This window comes from Drosophila hydei, unplaced genomic scaffold (genome assembly GCF_003285905.1).
Source record: "Drosophila hydei strain 15085-1641.00,03,60 unplaced genomic scaffold, DhydRS2 tig00008119-arrow-pilon, whole genome shotgun sequence".
Classification (NCBI taxonomy): Eukaryota; Metazoa; Arthropoda; class Insecta; order Diptera; family Drosophilidae; genus Drosophila; species Drosophila hydei.
In genome coordinates, this window is record NW_022045830.1 from 9,024,311 (window position 1) to 9,044,529 (window position 20,219).

At 39.0% G+C, this 20,219-nt stretch overlaps 2 protein-coding genes across 5 annotated transcripts; one reads left to right on the forward strand and one right to left on the reverse strand.

Moving 5' to 3' along the window:
* Positions 1–431: 431 nt before the first annotated feature.
* On the forward strand, positions 432–4,603 carry LOC111603578 (SURP and G-patch domain-containing protein 1). 3 transcript variants are annotated; one of them, XM_023321229.2, is made up of 7 exons: positions 432–1,149; positions 1,212–1,939; positions 2,140–2,266; positions 3,057–3,529; positions 3,592–4,150; positions 4,210–4,339; positions 4,400–4,603. In XM_023321229.2, the coding sequence occupies exons 1-7, from the start codon at positions 593–595 to the stop codon at positions 4,424–4,426; spliced, it is 2,601 nt and encodes an 866-aa protein (XP_023176997.2). In that variant the 5' UTR covers positions 432–592; the 3' UTR covers positions 4,427–4,603. The 3 variants fall into 3 exon arrangements, with proteins under 3 accessions (XP_023176997.2, XP_023176998.2, XP_023176999.2); XM_023321230.2 differs by having other exon boundaries at positions 593–1,149; positions 2,149–2,266; XM_023321231.2 differs by lacking the exons at positions 2,140–2,266; positions 3,592–4,150; positions 4,210–4,339; positions 4,400–4,603 and having other exon boundaries at positions 593–1,149; positions 3,057–3,244.
* Positions 4,595–20,019, reverse strand: LOC111603553 (bumetanide-sensitive sodium-(potassium)-chloride cotransporter). 2 transcript variants are annotated; one of them, XM_030224739.1, is made up of 10 exons: positions 19,207–20,019; positions 14,678–14,771; positions 7,799–8,186; positions 7,505–7,738; positions 6,395–7,446; positions 6,087–6,328; positions 5,581–6,023; positions 5,393–5,504; positions 5,058–5,331; positions 4,595–4,991 (listed from the first exon to the last, which is right to left on the reverse strand). In XM_030224739.1, exons 1-10 carry the CDS (start codon positions 19,485–19,487, stop codon positions 4,875–4,877), a joined length of 3,237 nt encoding a protein of 1,078 aa, XP_030080599.1. In that variant the 5' UTR covers positions 19,488–20,019; the 3' UTR covers positions 4,595–4,874. The 2 variants fall into 2 exon arrangements, with proteins under 2 accessions (XP_030080599.1, XP_030080600.1); XM_030224740.1 differs by lacking the exon at positions 19,207–20,019 and adding an exon at positions 14,846–14,901.
* Between the last annotated feature and the right edge of the window lie 200 nt (positions 20,020–20,219).

Sequence of the window (20,219 nt, forward strand, 5' to 3'; positions counted from 1 at the left end):
TATATATATATATATATATATATATATATTAATAACTGTTTGAAATTTTAGGAGCATTTAGAGACTTATTAATTATAACTAATTATATATTTACAATTCTCTTCACTTAAAGTGAACATTTAGTCAAAACTTATAATTATATAGCTTAAATTAACACACTGCCAGTGCTAAGTGTTTTCATAAATATTTCGAAATATCATAATTCAGAAATCTCAAGTAATTTGCCATTATTCCAAAATATATGTGTCTTAAATCTTGAAATTGTTCATAACCTTTGCCCGTTAAAATGAGAAAAATTACTAATTCCCTACAAGATTATATGTGTTAACCATTTATTGAATTTAATAAAATTATACAAATCCAAGCAGTCTATAATATATGAAAATAAAAATGTACTGCTAAAAATGTAGTATTTTTTTCTTTTATTGTCAATTTCGTAATTTCGGTATTTTTATATCATTGGTCACATTGTCTACAACAGGGTGACCATTAGTTGTACTTTATATATGCATAGTTTTTACTTGCAGTGAATAAAAGTACCAAGAGGTTTTATATAAGCGCCCCGGATAAAAGGAAATTAAAACATTTAAGTATGGCGCAACGTAATCATCGTGTAGATCGTTTTGCGCAAATGAGCAAACAGGAGGAAATAATTGCCAAAAAACGCCAGGAAATACTTGAGAAACAGCGTACGGCGCAGCTGGCGAAGGCCGTAGCTGCTGCTCAAACTTTGGCTGCACAGTTAAAAACCATTGAGTCGGCAACGCCGACGCCGGTAGAGGAATCGGAAGATCTGGAGCAAGAGGAAGAGCATGAGCCACCGCCGCAGCTGTTATCCGCAACAACAGCGCTATCTGATGATGGAAACGCGTTGGAAATGGATAACGGAGATCAGGCGGGGCCAGTTGCTAGGGCTAAGTGCGATGATGGTACGGCCAAAACGCTAAATAGTTTTACTGGAAAAACGGGAAAAATTACGTTTAGTCTTAAGCGTCAACAGCTGCCACAACCCAGCGTTGAGCAGCCGCCACCTAAAGTGAAAAATACATTTTGTAATGATGGTTCCTTTTTGGAGAACTTTAAGAAAATCCTTGAGAAGCATGATCAACCCAAGCAGCCTGTTATGGTCGCTCCTATTACAATGCCGAGGTAACGAGTTGTGCTTTTCAATTGTAGAGATTTTTTTTTAACATTATGCTCTCATTTAACAGTGAGGATAATAATATGGGTGACACTCACAACACCGAGAATAATAGTTCGCAACAGTCAGTAGACCTGGCGCCTAGTACAATTGCAACGAGTACAGCAGCTGTGATAGCTACTTCTATGGCTAATAGCATGACAGTAGCTGGCACAGGACACAATCATTTAGCATTTAGCATGCCAGGGACGGCCACAACGATGCCGCAGGCTGTGCAGCCACCACCACCACCGCCCTTTGCATTCAATCCTACGATTTTGGCCCAGGGACCGCCTCAAATGACGATGCCAGCTTTTTTCCATGGACACCATCATTTGCCTATGCAGTTGCATCCAGCTACTGTGGCCCCACCGCCGCCGCCACCACCGCCACAGCTTCCGCTTGCGTTGGCTAATTTGACGCCAATCTATATGCAATTGGGACCAACACAGATGCCGTCCGAAGCAGCGATGCATCAATTGAATGCCATACCGGCTCCCAAAGACTTTGATTTGAATGCCATACCAAAGCCACAGATTAATCTCGAGGCGATACAGATGCCTAATGTCACCCAGGTGGATCAGCTTGGTTTACTGCCAGAGCACGTAACGGTTAACCCACCACCACCGCCTCCGCCGCCCATGCAGCCAAAGGAACAAGCATTGCAGCAGCCGCAACCAGAACAGCAGGAGCAACATGTGCACCAGCAACAACTACAACAACAGCAAATGCAGCAGCCATTATCGCCACCTTCCCAAGGTGTGTATCTTTAGTTTGATAACTGCCTTTGTCTGTTCTGTTTTTGCAAAAATCCCTGCATTAACCCATCCAGTAATCAATTCCTCTATTTACCAACTCCCATCCAAATTGAAATATCCCAAATACTCCCAACATCTGAATAATTTTCATTATATATATTTTTTGAATCGTTGTGCACGATTTTAAAGCAATTTATGTAGTTTTTTCAGAAACATGCATACAATTGCCAACGTGCATAGAAAACCTTATCGCACTGGTCGCCGAAAATGGTGAAGATTACGAAGATAAAATACGTTTGCATAGAAGCGAATTGCATCCGGCATTGTGGTAAATCAGCTGCACATTATCATGCGCAGGGCACTTTAACTAACAACAGAGAAAGTGGGCGAGACTCTTGAACTTAAGGCGATATAATTTAAGAGTTACAAGAGATGTATTTTCGGCTTACCGACAATGTAATATTCTTGCAGATATGTCGATTCTTTTCATTTATAATTCTAGTACTTGTCTGATTTTGTTAACTCATCTGCATATTATAGTGAACTGGTCCGATAGTTACAACACCGAGCTTGATTTTATTTATGGCTATAAATTAAATTAAAAATAAAGCAATAATTCCACCTGCAAGGCTATAGAACTTACTGTTAGAGATTAGTTTAAAGACACGCAACTGGACGATTTTACGACTAGACTTATGTATCCATATAACTGGCATAATAATTGAAAGCTCGTTGAATAGTTTCCAATTGGATAACAGCTTCATATAGTGACTTTTTAAATTGCAGATTAAGTTTAAAAGAGAAAATTTTTTAAAAGAATTATTTTGCCTACATAATTTAATTATATAGTGTAGTCCGACGACTGCTTTACTAATGTGGTATAGAACCACGGATTAGATTTGATTTGAGATTAGGGCGCACGCATCACCCACTTATCACACACAGGCCGTGTTGCCCGTCGCCATTCTACTGGAGGAGTAAGCTGAAGGATTCTATAAAATCACACTACTAAACGGGCGCCAAAAAAACCAGTTACTCATATAATGTCTTTGTATAACTAAACGCAATTGGGCATTATTCATTGTACGTTTTACTTCTTTTTTAAAATCTTAAAATAGGTTTCTTTATGATAAGAACTCCGAACAATATCGAAGCTATCGCGCACAACTGCTCGACTACGAACGCCAGCGCTGCGAGCGAGAGCGGGAGCGGGCAGAGCAGCAGCTAAGCAAGGCTCACCAGCAGCAGCTACAGCAACAAAAGCAAGATCAGCGACAGCAGGAGGAACACAACAGCAATTCGGCAGCAGATAAATATGATCCGGAATCTGCTATTAGTGCCGACTTTGATTCCGATGATGAGTATATGCGTGGCATGATGGATCGCAATCGCGACAATATCAAGCGTCGCATCGAGTGCCGCAACGAGCTGAGTGATGAGGAGCGAAGGGAGCGAGAAGAGAAAGCGGCAATGGCAACAGGAGGTGACCTGATTGATTTGGATCAGGACGATAGAGAGGCGCAGCGACAGCGCCGCAAGCGAGAGCGCAAAAGTCGCTGGGGCGAAAAGGAATTGTTGCCTACAGGCTCAGGTAAGTAAATTTTGATTTTATTATAAATAATAAAAGATTACTTTAAAACTTATCTATTTTAGGTATACCCACAAGCTTTGGGAACCAGAACAAGCCCATGCTCAGCACTGTCACGCGTAATGATCCGGCATTGCTGCAGTACGCTCGACTTAACTATGGCTCCGCTCAGTTGTCGGAGGACCAGTGGAAGCAATGCGAAGAGCACTACAAAGTCAACTTGTTATACCAGGATATGATGCGAAAACGACAGGAGATCGATCGGCTGGCACGAGGCGGTAAGTTCAAATATGAATACGACTCTGATGAGGATATCGAAGGCGGCACCTGGGAGCACAAGTTGCGCACAGCTGAAATGGAAGCCACTCATTTGTGGGCCAATGCACTTACCAAGCAAAGCGAGGGCAAACATCACATTGGTGATTTTCTGCCACCCGAGGAGCTAAAGAAGTTCATGGAACAGTACGAAGCAAAGAAAAATAATAGACAGCCTGACTTAAGTGATTACAAGGAGTACAAACTAAAAGAAGACAACATTGGCTTCCAAATGCTCCAAAAGCTTGGCTGGAAGGAGGGCCAAGGCTTAGGCCAAGATGGTGCCGGCATTGTAGATCCAGTTAACAAGTAAGTACAATATATATTTAAATTGCTTATCTTGTTATTGGCTAAAATGTTATTTGTAGAGCGCCACAGCGTGACGGCAACCAGGGTCTGGGCGTTGGCAATGTCGCACAGCCTGAAGATTGTGACAATGAGTATGATGCCTACCGCAAGCGTATGATGTTGGCATATCGTTTCCGGCCCAATCCATTGGTAAGTTTTTAATTGTATCAAGTGTATAATGATCAATTATATTGAATTTTACTCTTTCAGAATAATCCACGACGTGCCTATTACTAGCCACTCCGCATATAAGCAATAACTGATGCTTTATATTGATTAAGATTCACGTTCTCAGCCCATTTATATTCTATCACATACAAACATAGAGCGATTATAAAGTTAATATTTATATAAGTAGTATGTTACTGCTGACCACAATGAATATTTGCTGAAGTTCTTCTTCTGGATTAGATACCACAAATTGTAGTTGTGTTTATTATTAATTATTATATATATATTTATACAATATACATAAACAGTATAGTTCGTAATCAACTTATAAGCTATGGCTGCTATGACGTATGCTCTAGGGACTATCAAGTTGTTTAAGGTTCTTGGGGGGTTTTTGTAGCAGTTGCATCGTTTTATATATAAAGTATATATTCTGTGGTTGGCTACGCGGAACTTGAACGCCTAAACGCTAATAATACTAAATTGTACTCGAACTGGAAACGTTGACTTAACCTTAAGAGTAGAGCGTTAGCACTGGCGTCTGGTTGCCGCGCGCCAGTACCACTGGGCATTTGATATCTGACGTTAGCATTTCCAGCCACGACATGTAGAGTGGTGCTGAGATCGCCTCCTGCAATTGACGTGAGATATACATTGAGTATAAGATTGACTGAATCTATTTAGTCCAGCTACTCACCTTGCGCGGCATTGGCAGGGACATGACCACCAGTGAAGCGTTCGATGAGTGTTTCACGACTAGCTCATGGATGCGCAGTTGGCGTTGCGTCTTCTCAGCCATGCTGTGCAGCTCGTCGTCAGTGATGCCGAACTCGTTGCGGGGGCTGCGACGGAAAGGTTCGATGAGGCGTTTGTGCTTGAGCATCGTGTCATGACGAGGCTGATCCTGGACGCCCTTGAGCATAATAAGCTCTGAGTATTTGATACGGAATTTGGTTAGCAAACTGGCCATGCTGTGAATTAATAATAAAATTAGGTACATTTCAAGTATGTACGACGACTTGCGTGTCTCACCTCTTCTCCTCCTGCTCCTCGTCCTTGCCATGACACATGGTAAACACGCGCAACTTACAGTTCTGCCAATGCGAGCGCATTGAGATGATGTAGGGCAGCAAAATCGTTAGACCTGGCAATAAACAAACACATCCATCAAAATCTTAGTCACATAAAGAATTATATCGTTGCGTGTCGTCCGGACTTACCGCCGTCATCGTATAGCCAGAAGACATCAATGGTGCCCTTGGGCTGCTTTCGTGTAAATATGTTCATGGCGTCCAGTATAGTTTGTGGCACCTCGGAGCCACCTTTGGTGTGGTAGGTAATGGACGCGGCGGCGGCATCTGTATTGTTGATCTTGTAGCTGCGGGAACCGCGCTGCATATTGGGCGGTTCCTGTGGCATCGTGTACGAGGCGTTCGGACTGGCGCTATCCATGTTGGCCAGATTCAAGTTCGAATCAATATGCAGCAGTTCCGAGGCTGCGTTGGCGGCGGTCAACATTTCATTGGCAAAGCCTTGTGCATTGGCTGTATTCAAGTGGCCCAGGCCGTTGTCTGGTATTATTACCTTCGGAGTTAGCTCCGAGAAGTCCAAGCCATTGGGCAGGCGAAGCACTGCCACACCCATGCGCTGAGAGAAGGCATTGCTGCAAGCGAGAAAAGGATTCGAATGAGCAACTGCAATGTGAATGATCTCTTTGGTTGCTTACTGCAATATGGCAAAGTAGCTTTCCACCTCTTCCTTGCGGCAACGATTCCAGTCAGGCTTATAGCCCACCAGCACAATGTTGGGTGCCATTTTTCCAAAGCCTGTGGACTTGATCATGGCATTGATACCATCTTCGGTGCTGAAGCCGTCAATGACATTGTAAAACGCTTTGATTTTGCGCGCGTCCAAATATTTCTGTCCGTCCTTGAGCAGATTCAGGCGATTCTTGTATCCAATCCGTACCTGTACAAATATTGATTATATTGATTAGCTATCTAATTAGATATATATTTGAAAACAGTCATCTACCGGTATTATGTTGCCCACAAACATCAGCGAGTTGTTCTTGGTCAGCAGGAAGCCGAAGTCGACGAGTGGCGGACGTGACTTTGGATCTCCGGAAAGCACTAGCACTTGGGGATGATAGTTCTTGACGTGGTCCGAGACGTTCTGTAGCCGATGCACGGCCATTAAAGCAGCTTTGTATTGCTGTGCCTGTGTGGTGGAGCCCCAGTTGGCATCCGGTTTGCGATACATAACCACCAAGTACAGGGCAAAGATGATGCCAAAGGTGATAATGGCGGCCACATAATTGATAAGGAACATGATTACCACGCACATCGCAAATCCGAATAAGCTAATCCATGCGTTGTAGTACTTGAAAGTGGGACGCCAGCCCAGGGGCTTGACGAAGGCCGCGTGGAAAGTGCAGAAGTTGATGAGCGCGTAGGAAGCCAGATAGAAGGTTGAGATAAGCGGGGCGATCAGATTCAGCTCGCCAATCAGCAGGAAGCCAGTGGAGATGAAGAAGGTTAGCACATAGCCGCGATAGGGCTCTCCATGTTTGCCATAGGGCTTGGAGAAGTAAATCAATCCCGGGTAGATCTGATCTATGCCCAAAGCCTGCACCAGACGCGGCACCGACAGGAGATTTGTCAGGGCTGTGCTCAGCGTCGCCGCAAAGCAGCCAGCGTAGATGAGCGGTCCCCAGAGCGACATCTCCTGCATCATTTCATATGAGTTGAAGAGACCCCAGCTGCAGTTGCCAGTTTGCATGCAGGGAAGCTCCGATGGCACAATGGTGCCGTTCACCAAATCCTCGGGGAAGCCGGAGGCATCGCGAACTGCAGCACCGCCCGCGAACAGGACAAACAATGCATAGGACGTCATCGAAATGAGTAGGGACCAGAAGGTGCCTTTCGGTATGGCAGCGCCAGCATCCTTCAGATCGCCACAGATGTTGGCACCCGCCTGAATGCCAGTCACGCTAGGAAAGAAGATGGCAAAGACGCTGAAGAAGTCGTGGTTAACGCCCTCCGCGTAGCGATATTCAGAGCCAAAGTTCTCTTTGAATGTGGACCCTATTGAGGCACAGCGTTAGTAGTCCATCTCCAAATAGCTTAGTCAAGTTCAACTTACAGGAAAAGCCTACAAATCCTTTGGATATCTGTGTCTCATCGCCACGCGGTCCGATCGCAGCGCCAATCAGAAAATTAAATATGGCCAGGACAATGGTGACGATGAGGAAATTCTGTGCCTTGGTCTCCCATTCCATGCCCACACAACAGATCAAGATCAATACCAGAACCGTTATGGAGCCCACAATTCGAATGTCATTGATGCCATTGTCGACGATGATTAAGTCATTGTTCTCTGCAAGAGTCGAACTGTGTTTAGTTGGATTCCTTAGGGTCCTCATGGTGGGATACTTACTCAGCAGCACATTTAGCGATTCACAGAAACCAATTGTGTTCATCGAAGCTGAAACCGCGTTGGCGAACGCAAAAACAATTCCGACGGAGGCGCCAAATTCGGGGCCAAGCGAGCGAGATATGATGAAGTAGACGCCACCGCCCTTCACCTCACCGTTGGTACTAATGGCCGACAAGGAGAGCGTCGTAATAACGCAGACCACCGTCGAGATGGCGATTATTATTAACGACCACATAATGCCGGACTCAGCGACGACCCAACTGAGACGCAAGAAGAGCATAACGCCCCAAATGTTGAGTAGGCATGGTATGAGGACGCCGACAATCCATCCCAGCTTGATCTGACCACCAGTTGGTTCCGGTTCTGCGGCATCTGGTATGGTAATGCTCTATAGATGACGAAACAAAGACAAAAAATTAACACATGGTTGAGCAGTGCTAGACTAGACTAGTTGAACTGGGAATAAAATTAGCTTTTCAAATATGATCAGATGGAATGATCAGGAAAAGTACAAGATCTATAATCTATGAAAGATATAAGAAAATGATATATCAGCCGGTTGCTGGTTGCCAAGCACATGAATGATCTAAGATCCGTTTTAATATGTTCCCCATAGGCGTAGCTTTATAATCATCTCGATTAATTAAATTAAGAATCGAAATATCTTTGAGTGTTTTATTGAATTTGAAATGTATCTGTATCCTAGCATTACATATTAGAGAAAAACAAATTAATTTGGATACATATATACAGAAATAGAGATCTAGCTTGATTTCTTCATCAATATATCTGCAGATTTTATTCTCTATCTTGGTATACTCCTTTTCAATTAACATTTAGTTAAGTCATTATATCTTATTATATTCCTAATATACCTGAATTCCAATCCCTGCGCATCGTGTCATTATTTAACCCATAATCATTCCTCTTCCTATTTCTACTCTAAATATCGTTGTATAAACACCCGCACATGGGGTGATCGCAGTTCTAAGCACATTTGTTATACTCGTTATCAATTAACATCTTGTCAAGTCATTGGTATCTGTGCCAATAACAATACGACGGTCATAATCCAATTGATTTGGATTTTATAGTTATGCTAAAAATCGTACATCGCCGAAGTGGGAGCTAAACAAAAGTCAATAAATGAAATTTTTAATTATCATATGAACTTATGGATCTGTGCTAATTGAGTCTTCAGTTTGCAGTGCTAAAAAGGTAATCAATTCAATTAGAATTAGAGCTCAGAATATTTTACAAATATTAAAGAGATTAAATATAATTTGATTATATTTTATATTTTCCACGTGACTTGTCTAGAGCAAAGGAAAATGTAATTTTGTAATGACTATTTTTTTTTCTATCAATATTCCCATTGAGAGAATTAATATTATATCGAGAGCAAAAAAAAAACTATTTGAACTAAGACTAATAACAAATTGTCTGTCCAAGTCCATTTACTATGGTGTCAAATTAATAAATTTCGATTGATTTACTTTCTTATTTTTTTGGCAGAGTTATGTGCGGTTTATGTGACATGTTATTAGATTGAGCTGTGGATAAGAGACAGACAGACGGACAGTTGTTGCTCATCCACTTTATTGTTGGCTAACATAATTGAATGTTTTTTAAAATGTGAACAGAGCGCGTTGGCTCTTTGCCCAGGGGTCGGCTGGGCTTACAGCGTAGCGGAACGCTCGGGAACGGAACGGTGCGAAGTGGGCAGGACTAGCAAACGCATTGGCATTGTGTGACATCGAGGGACATAGCTACACACCCCTTCAGAGCGGCCCCATCCAGTTGGCTAGTTACTCAGCTCAGCTTGGGGCAGCTCCTGGCACTAGCTGCTGGCTCCAGTTCCCCGTGGGTGGCCGCTGTTGATTGTTTACACATTTTTGGCGGCGCTGGGCGGCGGGTAGCCAGACTCGTAGACAGATATATATGTATTTACATATATATATACATATACATTTACGCACCGCACCACTCAAACACACCCACTAGCAGCTGGTTTATACATCCATATCATATAGACACATACAGACAGACAGACTGACAGACTGACAAACTGACAGACGAACAGACCAGGGAGCTGGCGACTGGCTTGTTTGTATGGCGCTCGCTCGTGTAATTTAATTTAGTTTAGTTAAAGGCGCATTTCTTTTGCCATTTACCCAAGCGTGGAATATTTTTTTTTGCACAGAAGCCACGCGTACAGACGGAATCGGAATTGGAAATGCGAATTGCAATTGGAATTTGAATAGCGCCTTATGGGATATAATAAACTTGTATATGGAGAGCGTGTGAAGGTGGCAGCCACCCAATAACTGATTGAGAGTCTCAATTGAAGCTATGTATGTGGTAAAGAACTACTCCGGCTTACTTAGCATGCAATAGTTTAAGGACACTTCTTCAGTTCAAATTTGTTGAGCTGATGGCATAAAATATTTTAGAGCTGGAACAACTTAAACTAAATGAAAATATTATATTGCTTTGGCCCGCTGTCAATGGTAAGGCGAACGAGTATTGCGCAGTGGTTTACGCCCTACTGAAATAATTTTGCTTGTTATTATTTGATTGCCGAAAATACAACATGCACAAGACAAAAGGTATTCATTCATTTGTGCTACCTTTAATTTAAGGAAACTAGCCTTTGGTCTTTAGCTGTGGCAGTTGCGCCCGGAAAAGTCTATATGTAAGGCTAGAACAATGGGAATATTGTTGTTTTCGCATGGTTAAATGAGTCGAGCAACGCGATAAATAAACACCAACAGCAGCAGCAACGGAATCGCATAAAAGAATCGATAAATGTTGTATAAATAGCAGACTCTTTTGATATGAATTGCAAATTGGAATTGTAATTATTAGAATGCCCGGCAAGTGCAGCAGAAAAGCGCAATTCGAATGGAAAACAGAAAATGGAAAATACCGGTTGCATGGCAGTGGAACGGAGACGACTCCTCCTGCTGCCGCTGCTGCTGCTGATGATGTAAACACAAATACGAAATGCTCATACGCAGCGTGGTACGACATGAAACTATTTTTGAACATCTATACATATATACCGAAGCACTTTAAATGTATATTCCAGCTATATACACATACAAATGTTCTTTGTAGCTGCTGCAGCTGCTCTATTATAATTGTGAAGACTAAGTACTGCAACCTGTTGGGTGTCCAGTTTTTCAAGAACTTTGTGTACCTTGGTTAAACTATTTATTATTCTTTGGCAGTTCTTTATTTGTAGTTCTTGCTTATTCCAGATGCCTTTAAATTTCAGATTAAATTTGTTTAGTAAATAACATAAAATTGTTCAACCAAACAGTTATTCATTTCCAATTAATCAAGATTTTTTTTTTTTAGCTAAGGTCCATGGGTTTAGAGAGACATTTATATCTCAAGAGCTCAATATATATTGACAAATTTTTAGTTAAGGAAAATCGTTTGATAATGTCACGGATAAACCCAAATAATGACAAATTAAATTCACATCAAGTGTTATTAAAAATGTGTCAAAGAAGATGAAAACTGCTAAAAACTGGTATGATTATTTTTTGACACTTTTTCTAGTTGGCATGAGAGGTTTTTTAATTTGGCAAAAGCTGATTGTAAACAATTTTTCAAGTGAATGCTTATCGAACTGACAAACTGTCAACATATTTGATACGCTCCCCACACATATGCAGAGGTGTTAGTGTGTGTGTAGACACACATGTGGTTGCCTGTGGTGCGGTTGCTCTCCTTCTTGATAGCATTGGTAGCCCATTTGCTCGTTGACAATCGATCGAACGACAGCGCCATCTGTCGACTGCCGCTGTCAATTTTAATGATGCGCTCTGTGCATTTTTCACACGTGTAATCGTGTTTACTGACTTAGCGACGAGCGATGCGTTCTAACGGTTGTCATTGCAGTTCTCGTTGTTGTCGCTAGGGGGCGTGGCCAGTTAAGACAATATAGCAGTGGCACTGTGTGCACGTTAGCAGCCATCGTGTTGACAATTAATTTGGCTTCAAGGCTGTCAATCGTATCATCTTTCAAGACACATGTCGCAGCTCGTTCCTATGCACATGAATATCTACTTAGTGCTCTCTATGCAAGCTCACACACTCATTCAGTATTCAAAATAATTCAATATAAGTTCAACTGACACTAAACTTTCGAGTGCTCATTAAAATTTGCCTGTCTGCCCACAATTGAAGTGCTTACTTAAATCTGAGTATCATTTTTGTTTGATAGCTGCCAATTCTGTCTGTAAAGACAAAAAAAAAACGATAATAGCCAATCATATATTTTATATATCGTCTCTATGAGCTTGTAAGTATGCAATTACTATAGCAAGATACAAATAATATCTCAAAATGTAGCCGATTATTTTAACTGTAAGTTAATAGATAACAAATAGGCAGTCTGTAGCTAATTATCATACATTAGCATATATATTCTGTTTTTATAATAGTTGACGCAACTGTGCTTATATATATATAAACAAAAATATCTATATAATATATATATTTGTTTTTTTTTTTGTGTTTCTAGGTGTTTTTCTTAAAAGACCAAGTTTGTCAGCTAAAATTTAATCTTTAGTAAGAATGGTGGACTTGAATTTTATTGCTTAATGGCTCTTCAATATATAAACAGGGTGGGGCAACAGTAATCATCCGATGTTTCTTTTGCTCTAAATTTGTAGTAAGTAATCACCCTATTATAAAACGCAATAACTATTGTAAATGGCGCCAAATGTCGTTCGTCAATTTATATTCTGCATTTGTTTACTTCACAAGTGTCAAAACCAAATTGACATTTGGCGCCATTTGCAAAAGCTATAGCGTTTTCCATACACATAATGTACATATAATGTTCAATGCCGAGAGCGTTTTAAATACAAAAAATTTCTAAGGAGGAATTTCATATTGATTTATTAACATTTAAATGAATTTTCTATAATTTGTCAAATATTTATTGCAGAGCCTTTAGCTTTGTATATTCTAAGCGATAAATCAGAGTTAATGTCAAAAATTATACTCACACGCGAACGGTTCTAAGAGCCAACGAAAATGTTTTTATTTGGTATTCTGGGTTTTATCATTTACTATTCATTACTTAACAAACATCTGTTATTTGAACATGTGTTGGAGTGTGTTGTATTTTTCGATATAGTTTAAGTTAAGTTCGTTATCTGCTGTAATAATTCTCTTTTGAGCTTGTTTGCGACACACGCACACACACACACATACACAAATTGTAAGCCGCCTAGCCAATTATAGTTTATGCGACGATTTCATTGGTATTCCCTTAATGAGCGCCCGACGCTGTAATGCAATTTTTACGATATCTATCATACGCCACGTTGTCGCTGTCCCACAACGCAGCACGGTAGCCAGCAGCCGGAGCAGCGAATTAATTAAACAATATGCGAGAAATGTGTTTGGGTTGGTGGTGGGTGGAGAACTCAGTTTGTGCTTGTGGTAGATTTCACCACCGGCCGCAGGTCACAGTAGACGCATAAAATTTAATGCCTTGGCGGCGATAAGCATACAACTTGAGCTCTGACTAAGTATCTCCAGGGTTTTCTAGCCTCAGCTACTCTTAATTGATTGATAAGGCGTCTCATGGTTACTCTCAGCAAAGGTACAAATACATATTGCCCCCACTTAGATAATAGTCAACTTTTGGCGACGTCATCGTTTCCAATTGTTTACACGCACAAATCAGTTGGCTCCCAGATAAGTACAAGAGGCAACATTGCGTATACGTCATGGAAAACGTATAGGAAATGCGAAATGAAAATTGTTTAAGTAAATAAATAAAGCAATCGTGCTAATAAATAATGTATACTACACAGCGTGTATTTTCTAATACCCTATATATTGAAAGCTATTTTAAAGGCTATGCTCAAGGTAGGCAAACGTGTGTGAGTGATAGATAAATAGATAGATTTTCTGTTGTAAATTAATGAAAAGTTTTTTTAATGACAAACTATGTTCCAGATTCTATGCATAGCAGACATCGATAGTGTTTTGGTAAAGGGTATTTCTCTAGTCAACAGTGTTCAATGCAGTTGACTTTGTACACATGTCGACTGAACGGCCAGCATATATGATTATTTGAAAGCTATACAATTTTGATTTCTAACCGAATTTACTTTCTACTATATATATTCGCGAGTGTTTTATGATTTTAAGATTTGGGCGTCCTACGATTTGGTTTGTTTATTGGTCGAGCACTTGAAATGTTTTCAAATACACATAAACAGATGCAGATGGGTCGATCATGTTGATGTCTTGGCATTAAAGGGCCACAGCATCTACAGTAAAGCCACATGGGCTTCAGGTCAAAATCAAACGTGACGTCGAATCGATTTTAAATATTACAAATATGAAAGAAATGCGAAATGCTTAAGGAATGTTGTTTCTTGCGGCACATGATATTTGAAATATTTATTATTGGCTGGCTGTGGCATTGCTGCTGATATATTTATATATATATATATATATATATATATATATATATATATATATATATATATATATATATATATATATATATATATATATATATATATATATATGTATATATATTATTATCTATTGTACTACCAACATTTCTGCTGAAACTTAGGATTGATATAATCCACATGAAATTGTTTTAAAATTATAATTAGTTATAATTCATCTACTTCCATCTACTATCTACAAAAGTGCGCTTTGGCGCTTCATAGCTCAGTTAAAATCATTAATTCACTAATAATGAATTTGAAGCCTGTCTTTAGCTGCTTGGAATTTCAATTTAAATATTTAGCACTTTGTATATTCTTCGAAAAGCTATTTTAGCGTACTTTTCATATTTGTCACTGTGAATTTGCTGTTTTCGAAACTTACCTGATCTGCCGCCTCGCCTTGAAGTTCGCCTATTGAGGGGCGCTTCAAGTTTCGCATAGAGATGCGATAGTTATCCAAGCGCGGAAGCGTTTCCCTGTAACAATAGAAAGACAAAAGTTAATTTGTATCGATTGTTTGTGTAATTGGTATATGAAAAGTTATTCGTACTGATGAAACGGCATCAGAATTAATATCGACTCGGGCAGCATGAATGTAGCCCGCAGCTTGCGAGGCGCAAATACCAACTAGAGAGAAGCAAAAATATGTACTCGATGAAAATGCCGAACTAAGAACAAAAAAGTGGAAATATAAAACAAAAGAAAAAAGAAGAAAAATTATAATAAAACACTCTGAATTGAGAAAATCGGATTGGTCAAGGTGCCCAAGGGGAAGGCCGCGTTTGGAGAAATGCTCATAAGTTGATGAAAAATCGCCCTAGGTTCTATCTTTTATTATTGTTTTATCTCTTTTTGCTCTGCTTCATTTTCTCATTGATCTGTTTCTGTCTGGCTCGGCAGGGAAACTGACTTCGCCCACTGACACGACCAGACTCTTTCAATTCTTTGATTATGTATATTTACTGATGGCAAAAGGAAAACAGAAACAGCAATTCCATTGCCAAAGATAATTTAAGTGCTTAAGATTCCCAACATTTTAGTATACTATAGTACAGAAGAAATTGCAATGAAATCGCCATAAAAAAACAAAAGCCAGATCGTCGATCCAGACTGGATGGAGGCGTACCGAAAGAGGTTTATCATAATATATCTGTTAACAAAAATCATCTTTAAATATATCATAAAATGTATGATAATATCTTTAATTGATCATAGGTTACTAATTGATCATTTTATTTACCTAACTTCGAATACAATTTTTTACGTTGCATACTTTCTGCAGACATTTTTCTTACAGATGAAAAATTGTCATAGATTGATTAGGGTTTTCTGATTATGTTAAACAGTATTCAGATATGTATATATAAATATAAAATATTAAAGCTTGAGGAATTAAATTATATCTGATGGAAACTAGTTATTTATAATACCAACTGCCATGGATGATATCTTTTAGCAAGAAAATTTATGAATGTTTATCAAGAAAAGCCAACGGAAATGGAGGTGTTTGCCTGCTTTGAATATTGCTATAATAATACACATGAGATCTATACATTAAGCCAATATTTTGTAAAGTACAGAAAGTATTTCTGGTTATTCATTTTGATTTCTTAATTTCCAATTCAGCTTTCAGACAGCGAGAACAAAGCAGCGCATCCAAAAGATACAAAATAAACAATTCTCGTTGCATTTTGTAGCTTTATATAAAATATGTGTTTGTGTGTTTGAGTGTGTGTGTGTATGCGTATATTGATCTATTGGCTGTGCGGCGGTTTCGTTGGGACTTAGCTAGTTTGATTTAGTTGTACAATTGATGAAGAAATATGAAAGACAAACTCAGCCCCAGAGTGAGCTCTGCACTCTCGGTCCGTCCCTCCCGATGGCCGTCTGCTTCGATCAATTGAGTTCGTTTACTGTGGCTCGCTCTGCTATGATATCACATACAGAAGTCTTGGCAACGGCCAATGACTAATTTGTTGTTGGCACACACAAGTCATCAGCACGTGAACCCATCAACTCCCAAACCGCATCAATACAGACCCATCCCGTTGAGAGTTATGTGGGGTACAAATTGCTTGGCTTTTTCCCCAATTAAATATACATAAACGCGTCTATCAATGCAAGGTGGCAATGTTAACCGAGTTGAGCGACTTTGAGAACTAGTTGCCAATTCAGTTTTCCAGCTTCGCTCCTATATTAGTTTTTTTTTTTTTATTGGTTTGCCTCGACTCGTCTCGGACTTTGCTGATGTAACTTGTTTGCCCAGTGCAAAGTTTTCAAAATTGAATTTACGTTCGCATTTCATTCAGAAAATTGAATGCTTACATTTAGTTTCTTGGACGGCTTCTTGGCATGTTTTTAATTGAATTTAATTTGCAGTTTCTTCACGTTTTTGTGCTTGGGAAAGCGTCAAAACATGCAGCAATCGCTATCCAAATGGAATATTTGTGCTAATTTGTATATTTGATTAAACTGATCTTGGCCCGATGGTTGACTTGCTGACCTGTCATGTGCTTACAGTTTCTTCTTCATCTCGACTATGACTAATACGTCTTCGTTTCAAGTTAAAATTTACTCAATGAGGTTGTAAAATTAATAAAAATAAGTTCAATGGGAAAGGGCTTGTCGTACTGAGTCGGTTGAAGGAAGCTGTAGAAAGAATATCTTCTTCTATCTTTTCGATAAGTATTTGCCATCCTTCTTCTCTTCTTTGCCCACTTCTTCTTTGTTCCTTTTTCTCTTGGTTTACTTCTTATATTTGGCTTTCTCAACTTTTCTTTTCTCTTTCTTGAAATTAGTTCCTTTCCTTTCCTTGTCTTCCATTGTTTTTTCTTCATTTCTAATCATATATCTTTTCTTATTTTAATTTGTCTTCCTTCAACTCTACTTCTCTTATCTACTCTACACATTTATAATCATAGATCACAGCAAAGTCATTAAATTATGGGCGCCATAGCTGGATTAGCTTTTATCGCTTTTTTTATAAATTTGAAATTCACGTGTCTACGTCATTATAAAGCCACAAAAGAATCGGAATATTGGTTATTTTACAGTATCTACGCACTTCTAATTTAACCTGTTCCTCATGGAAATCACAACAAATGTTCAGCTTTTTAGTGGCTCACCTCCACAAGCCTTAGGTAAACCTGAAAATTCGCTTTTTATTCTCACATGCTTTAATCTTTCATCTCTAATTTTAGCTAGTCAAACTCTCTATAATTACCAAGCCTATTAAAAAATTATCTTTATAATGTATTTTCAATTGTGTTTCTTTTTTTTTTAATTTTTATATCAAATATTTAATCTGTTCACATTGTAGAAAACTCAGTCCCACGTGAATATAAGTGAGATTTATAATTTATTTCGCTAACTTCGCACTTTATGGTACGCTTATTTTGCTCAATATGTATTATACAAATGAAAAACCATTGAAGTTTTTAAATAATAATAAACAAAGTAAAGTGAAGCAACCTCCATTCAAGTTTTACAAATAAAAACAATAATTTCCTCTTCATGGTGACTTTATTTATTTTTTATTTTGTATATTTTATGTGTGTGTTTTAACAATTTACTTCATTTAAATATTTTTGCGTATTTTTTGCGCTTTACTACGTTTTGTTTGAGTGAGTTTCTATGCTCTCTTTGAATACCCTACACACGTCATTTTTAAAACATTCAATGGGGTGCTCGTATGAAACCAATTGATTTTATTATCTAAGAGGTATTGGGTATCTATTAGTCGAATACTCTCGATTAGTGCCATTTTTAAAATTTAAAATAAATTGTTTGGCAATGTAACTGTCACATATCGTTTTTATTTATATAATAATTCGAATGCTAAAAAGTCTATTAACGGGCTTTTTCTAGTCAAAACGTTGCTAGTCGGTCGTAGCCGAATGCATAATACTTGTTCATGTCTAAAAAACAATAACAATAATATGTATCACATCACGTTTCCTAATTTGTCACAGTTAGAGACGAATTAACTATTTGACTGATCCATCTATAGAGTAAGTCGATTCTAAAATATGTGCCGATCTGCTATACGAATGTATATAACGCAAAATACCCGTTTCAGCTCGTGAACGAGCATATAAAGTGATTGCGGTGCAATTAATATGCATGTTGGATAATTAACTTTTAAATAGATTTACCGACTATTATATGATTTGGTTAGCTTTACTGAATCACGCTCAATGATAATTGATTAAATGCAGCAATTCTTAGAAGAGAATAAAAATGTAATCATTTAATGTTTATCAGGCGAGAGCCACACATTATAGCTATATACTAAATATATAACATACATGTATGTATATTTATTGGTGATATCATTGAAATCAAGAAACCAATTTATAGCACAACAAATTGTTAACAATGTTAAGTGATTAATAAATTGTTGAGGTTCAACAAAATTCAATCGTTTTTTTGTGTAAAAGTTATTAAACTGTATTTTCGTGTAAGCGAAGAATATTCGAAAGATAATATTTGCAGCCATAAAATAGGTTTTGTAAAAAGAAAAATGAACTCATAAATAAATTGAATTCCATCAGCGCCATTGCAAATAGTCAAAATACAATTAGTTGGGCCATTACGGCGTATTATACTAGCTATAATTATAAACAGTATGCAGAATAAACTAAACAAAGGTTGTAACTTAAATGAATGAATCTTTGTTTGGCATTAAGGCTTTTAATGAAATTATTTATGCAAGCAATCAAAAACGTGAAAAATTCCCCAAAATATTTCTGACACGGCGCATTAAATCACGCTGAGATTCGAAAACATTTTTCAAGCATTGCAAATTCCATTCCAAATACACTTGAGATATAAAATGAAATATCATGAATTTAGCTGTATATTAACTGTATATTATATAGTATTTTTAGTTGTTATTGTTGTGGCACTCACTTTGTTAGCTGCGCCAGACTGAACTTGCGCTCGGCATCGGATTTGCGTAGAAATTGGCCAAAGCCGCGGAAGGATAAACGCGATGTTCGACGATTTTCGCCGCCATCTGCCGCTTTGGGCTGCAGATGGTTGTCGTGGGCGTGGCCGCTGGCATCAGCGCCAATTGTAGCTGGACCATTCGATGGCTGTTCCGCATTGGCTGCGCAGCCGGGTTCCGCGTCGAAAGCGGCATTGACATTGGCACTGCCATTAACCTTTGAGATCTGAAAACGATCTGCCATTGTTATGAATTGCTGCTGCTTTTGCTGCTGATGATTCAACTTGAATTTTGTGTGTTTTTATTTTTGGGAGTTTCTTATTGTTTTCAACTGGTTGTGTAAGGCTGACAACTGTTATTGCACTAAACGAAATGATTGTTATTCAACGCACACATTTGCATCGCACTCGAGGACCGAGCAGGACCTTTAGAAGCAAGACAATGGAGTGCTCAGCTTTGACACGTTCACCCGACGAAGTTTCAGCAGCGTTTAATAACAAATCGAAAATATTGTCATATATTTAACGCGTGGCATTCGAACTAAACATTTATATGCATAGTGGAGAGATACGTATCGGTTGGTTTGACGTTATTTAGCACTTTACATATGACGGCTAACGAAATGCTGTACGCGCCGGTTACAGCTTGCAACTTCACGCGCTGGCTGTCGCACGTCGTTTGAGCGTTGTCAAGTGTTTGCCGTTGGATTATTATGGTTTTTTGATTATGGACACCATTCAGACTGTGTGCTGCTACGGCTTTCGCTTGATTACCAATCAAATACGTAAAGCGTAAGAATAAGCGCAGCGCGCCTGTGTGTGAGAGTGAGTGTGGTGAGTTTCCAACAAGTGTTTTTTTTTGTTTGCTCCCAGCTAAATTTCAACACACGTGCTTGCATGTATGAGTATAGTAACAGTGGTGGCGCTGCTCTCTGTTGAGAATATAGAGGCGCCAGCAACATCAGCAGCAGCAGCAA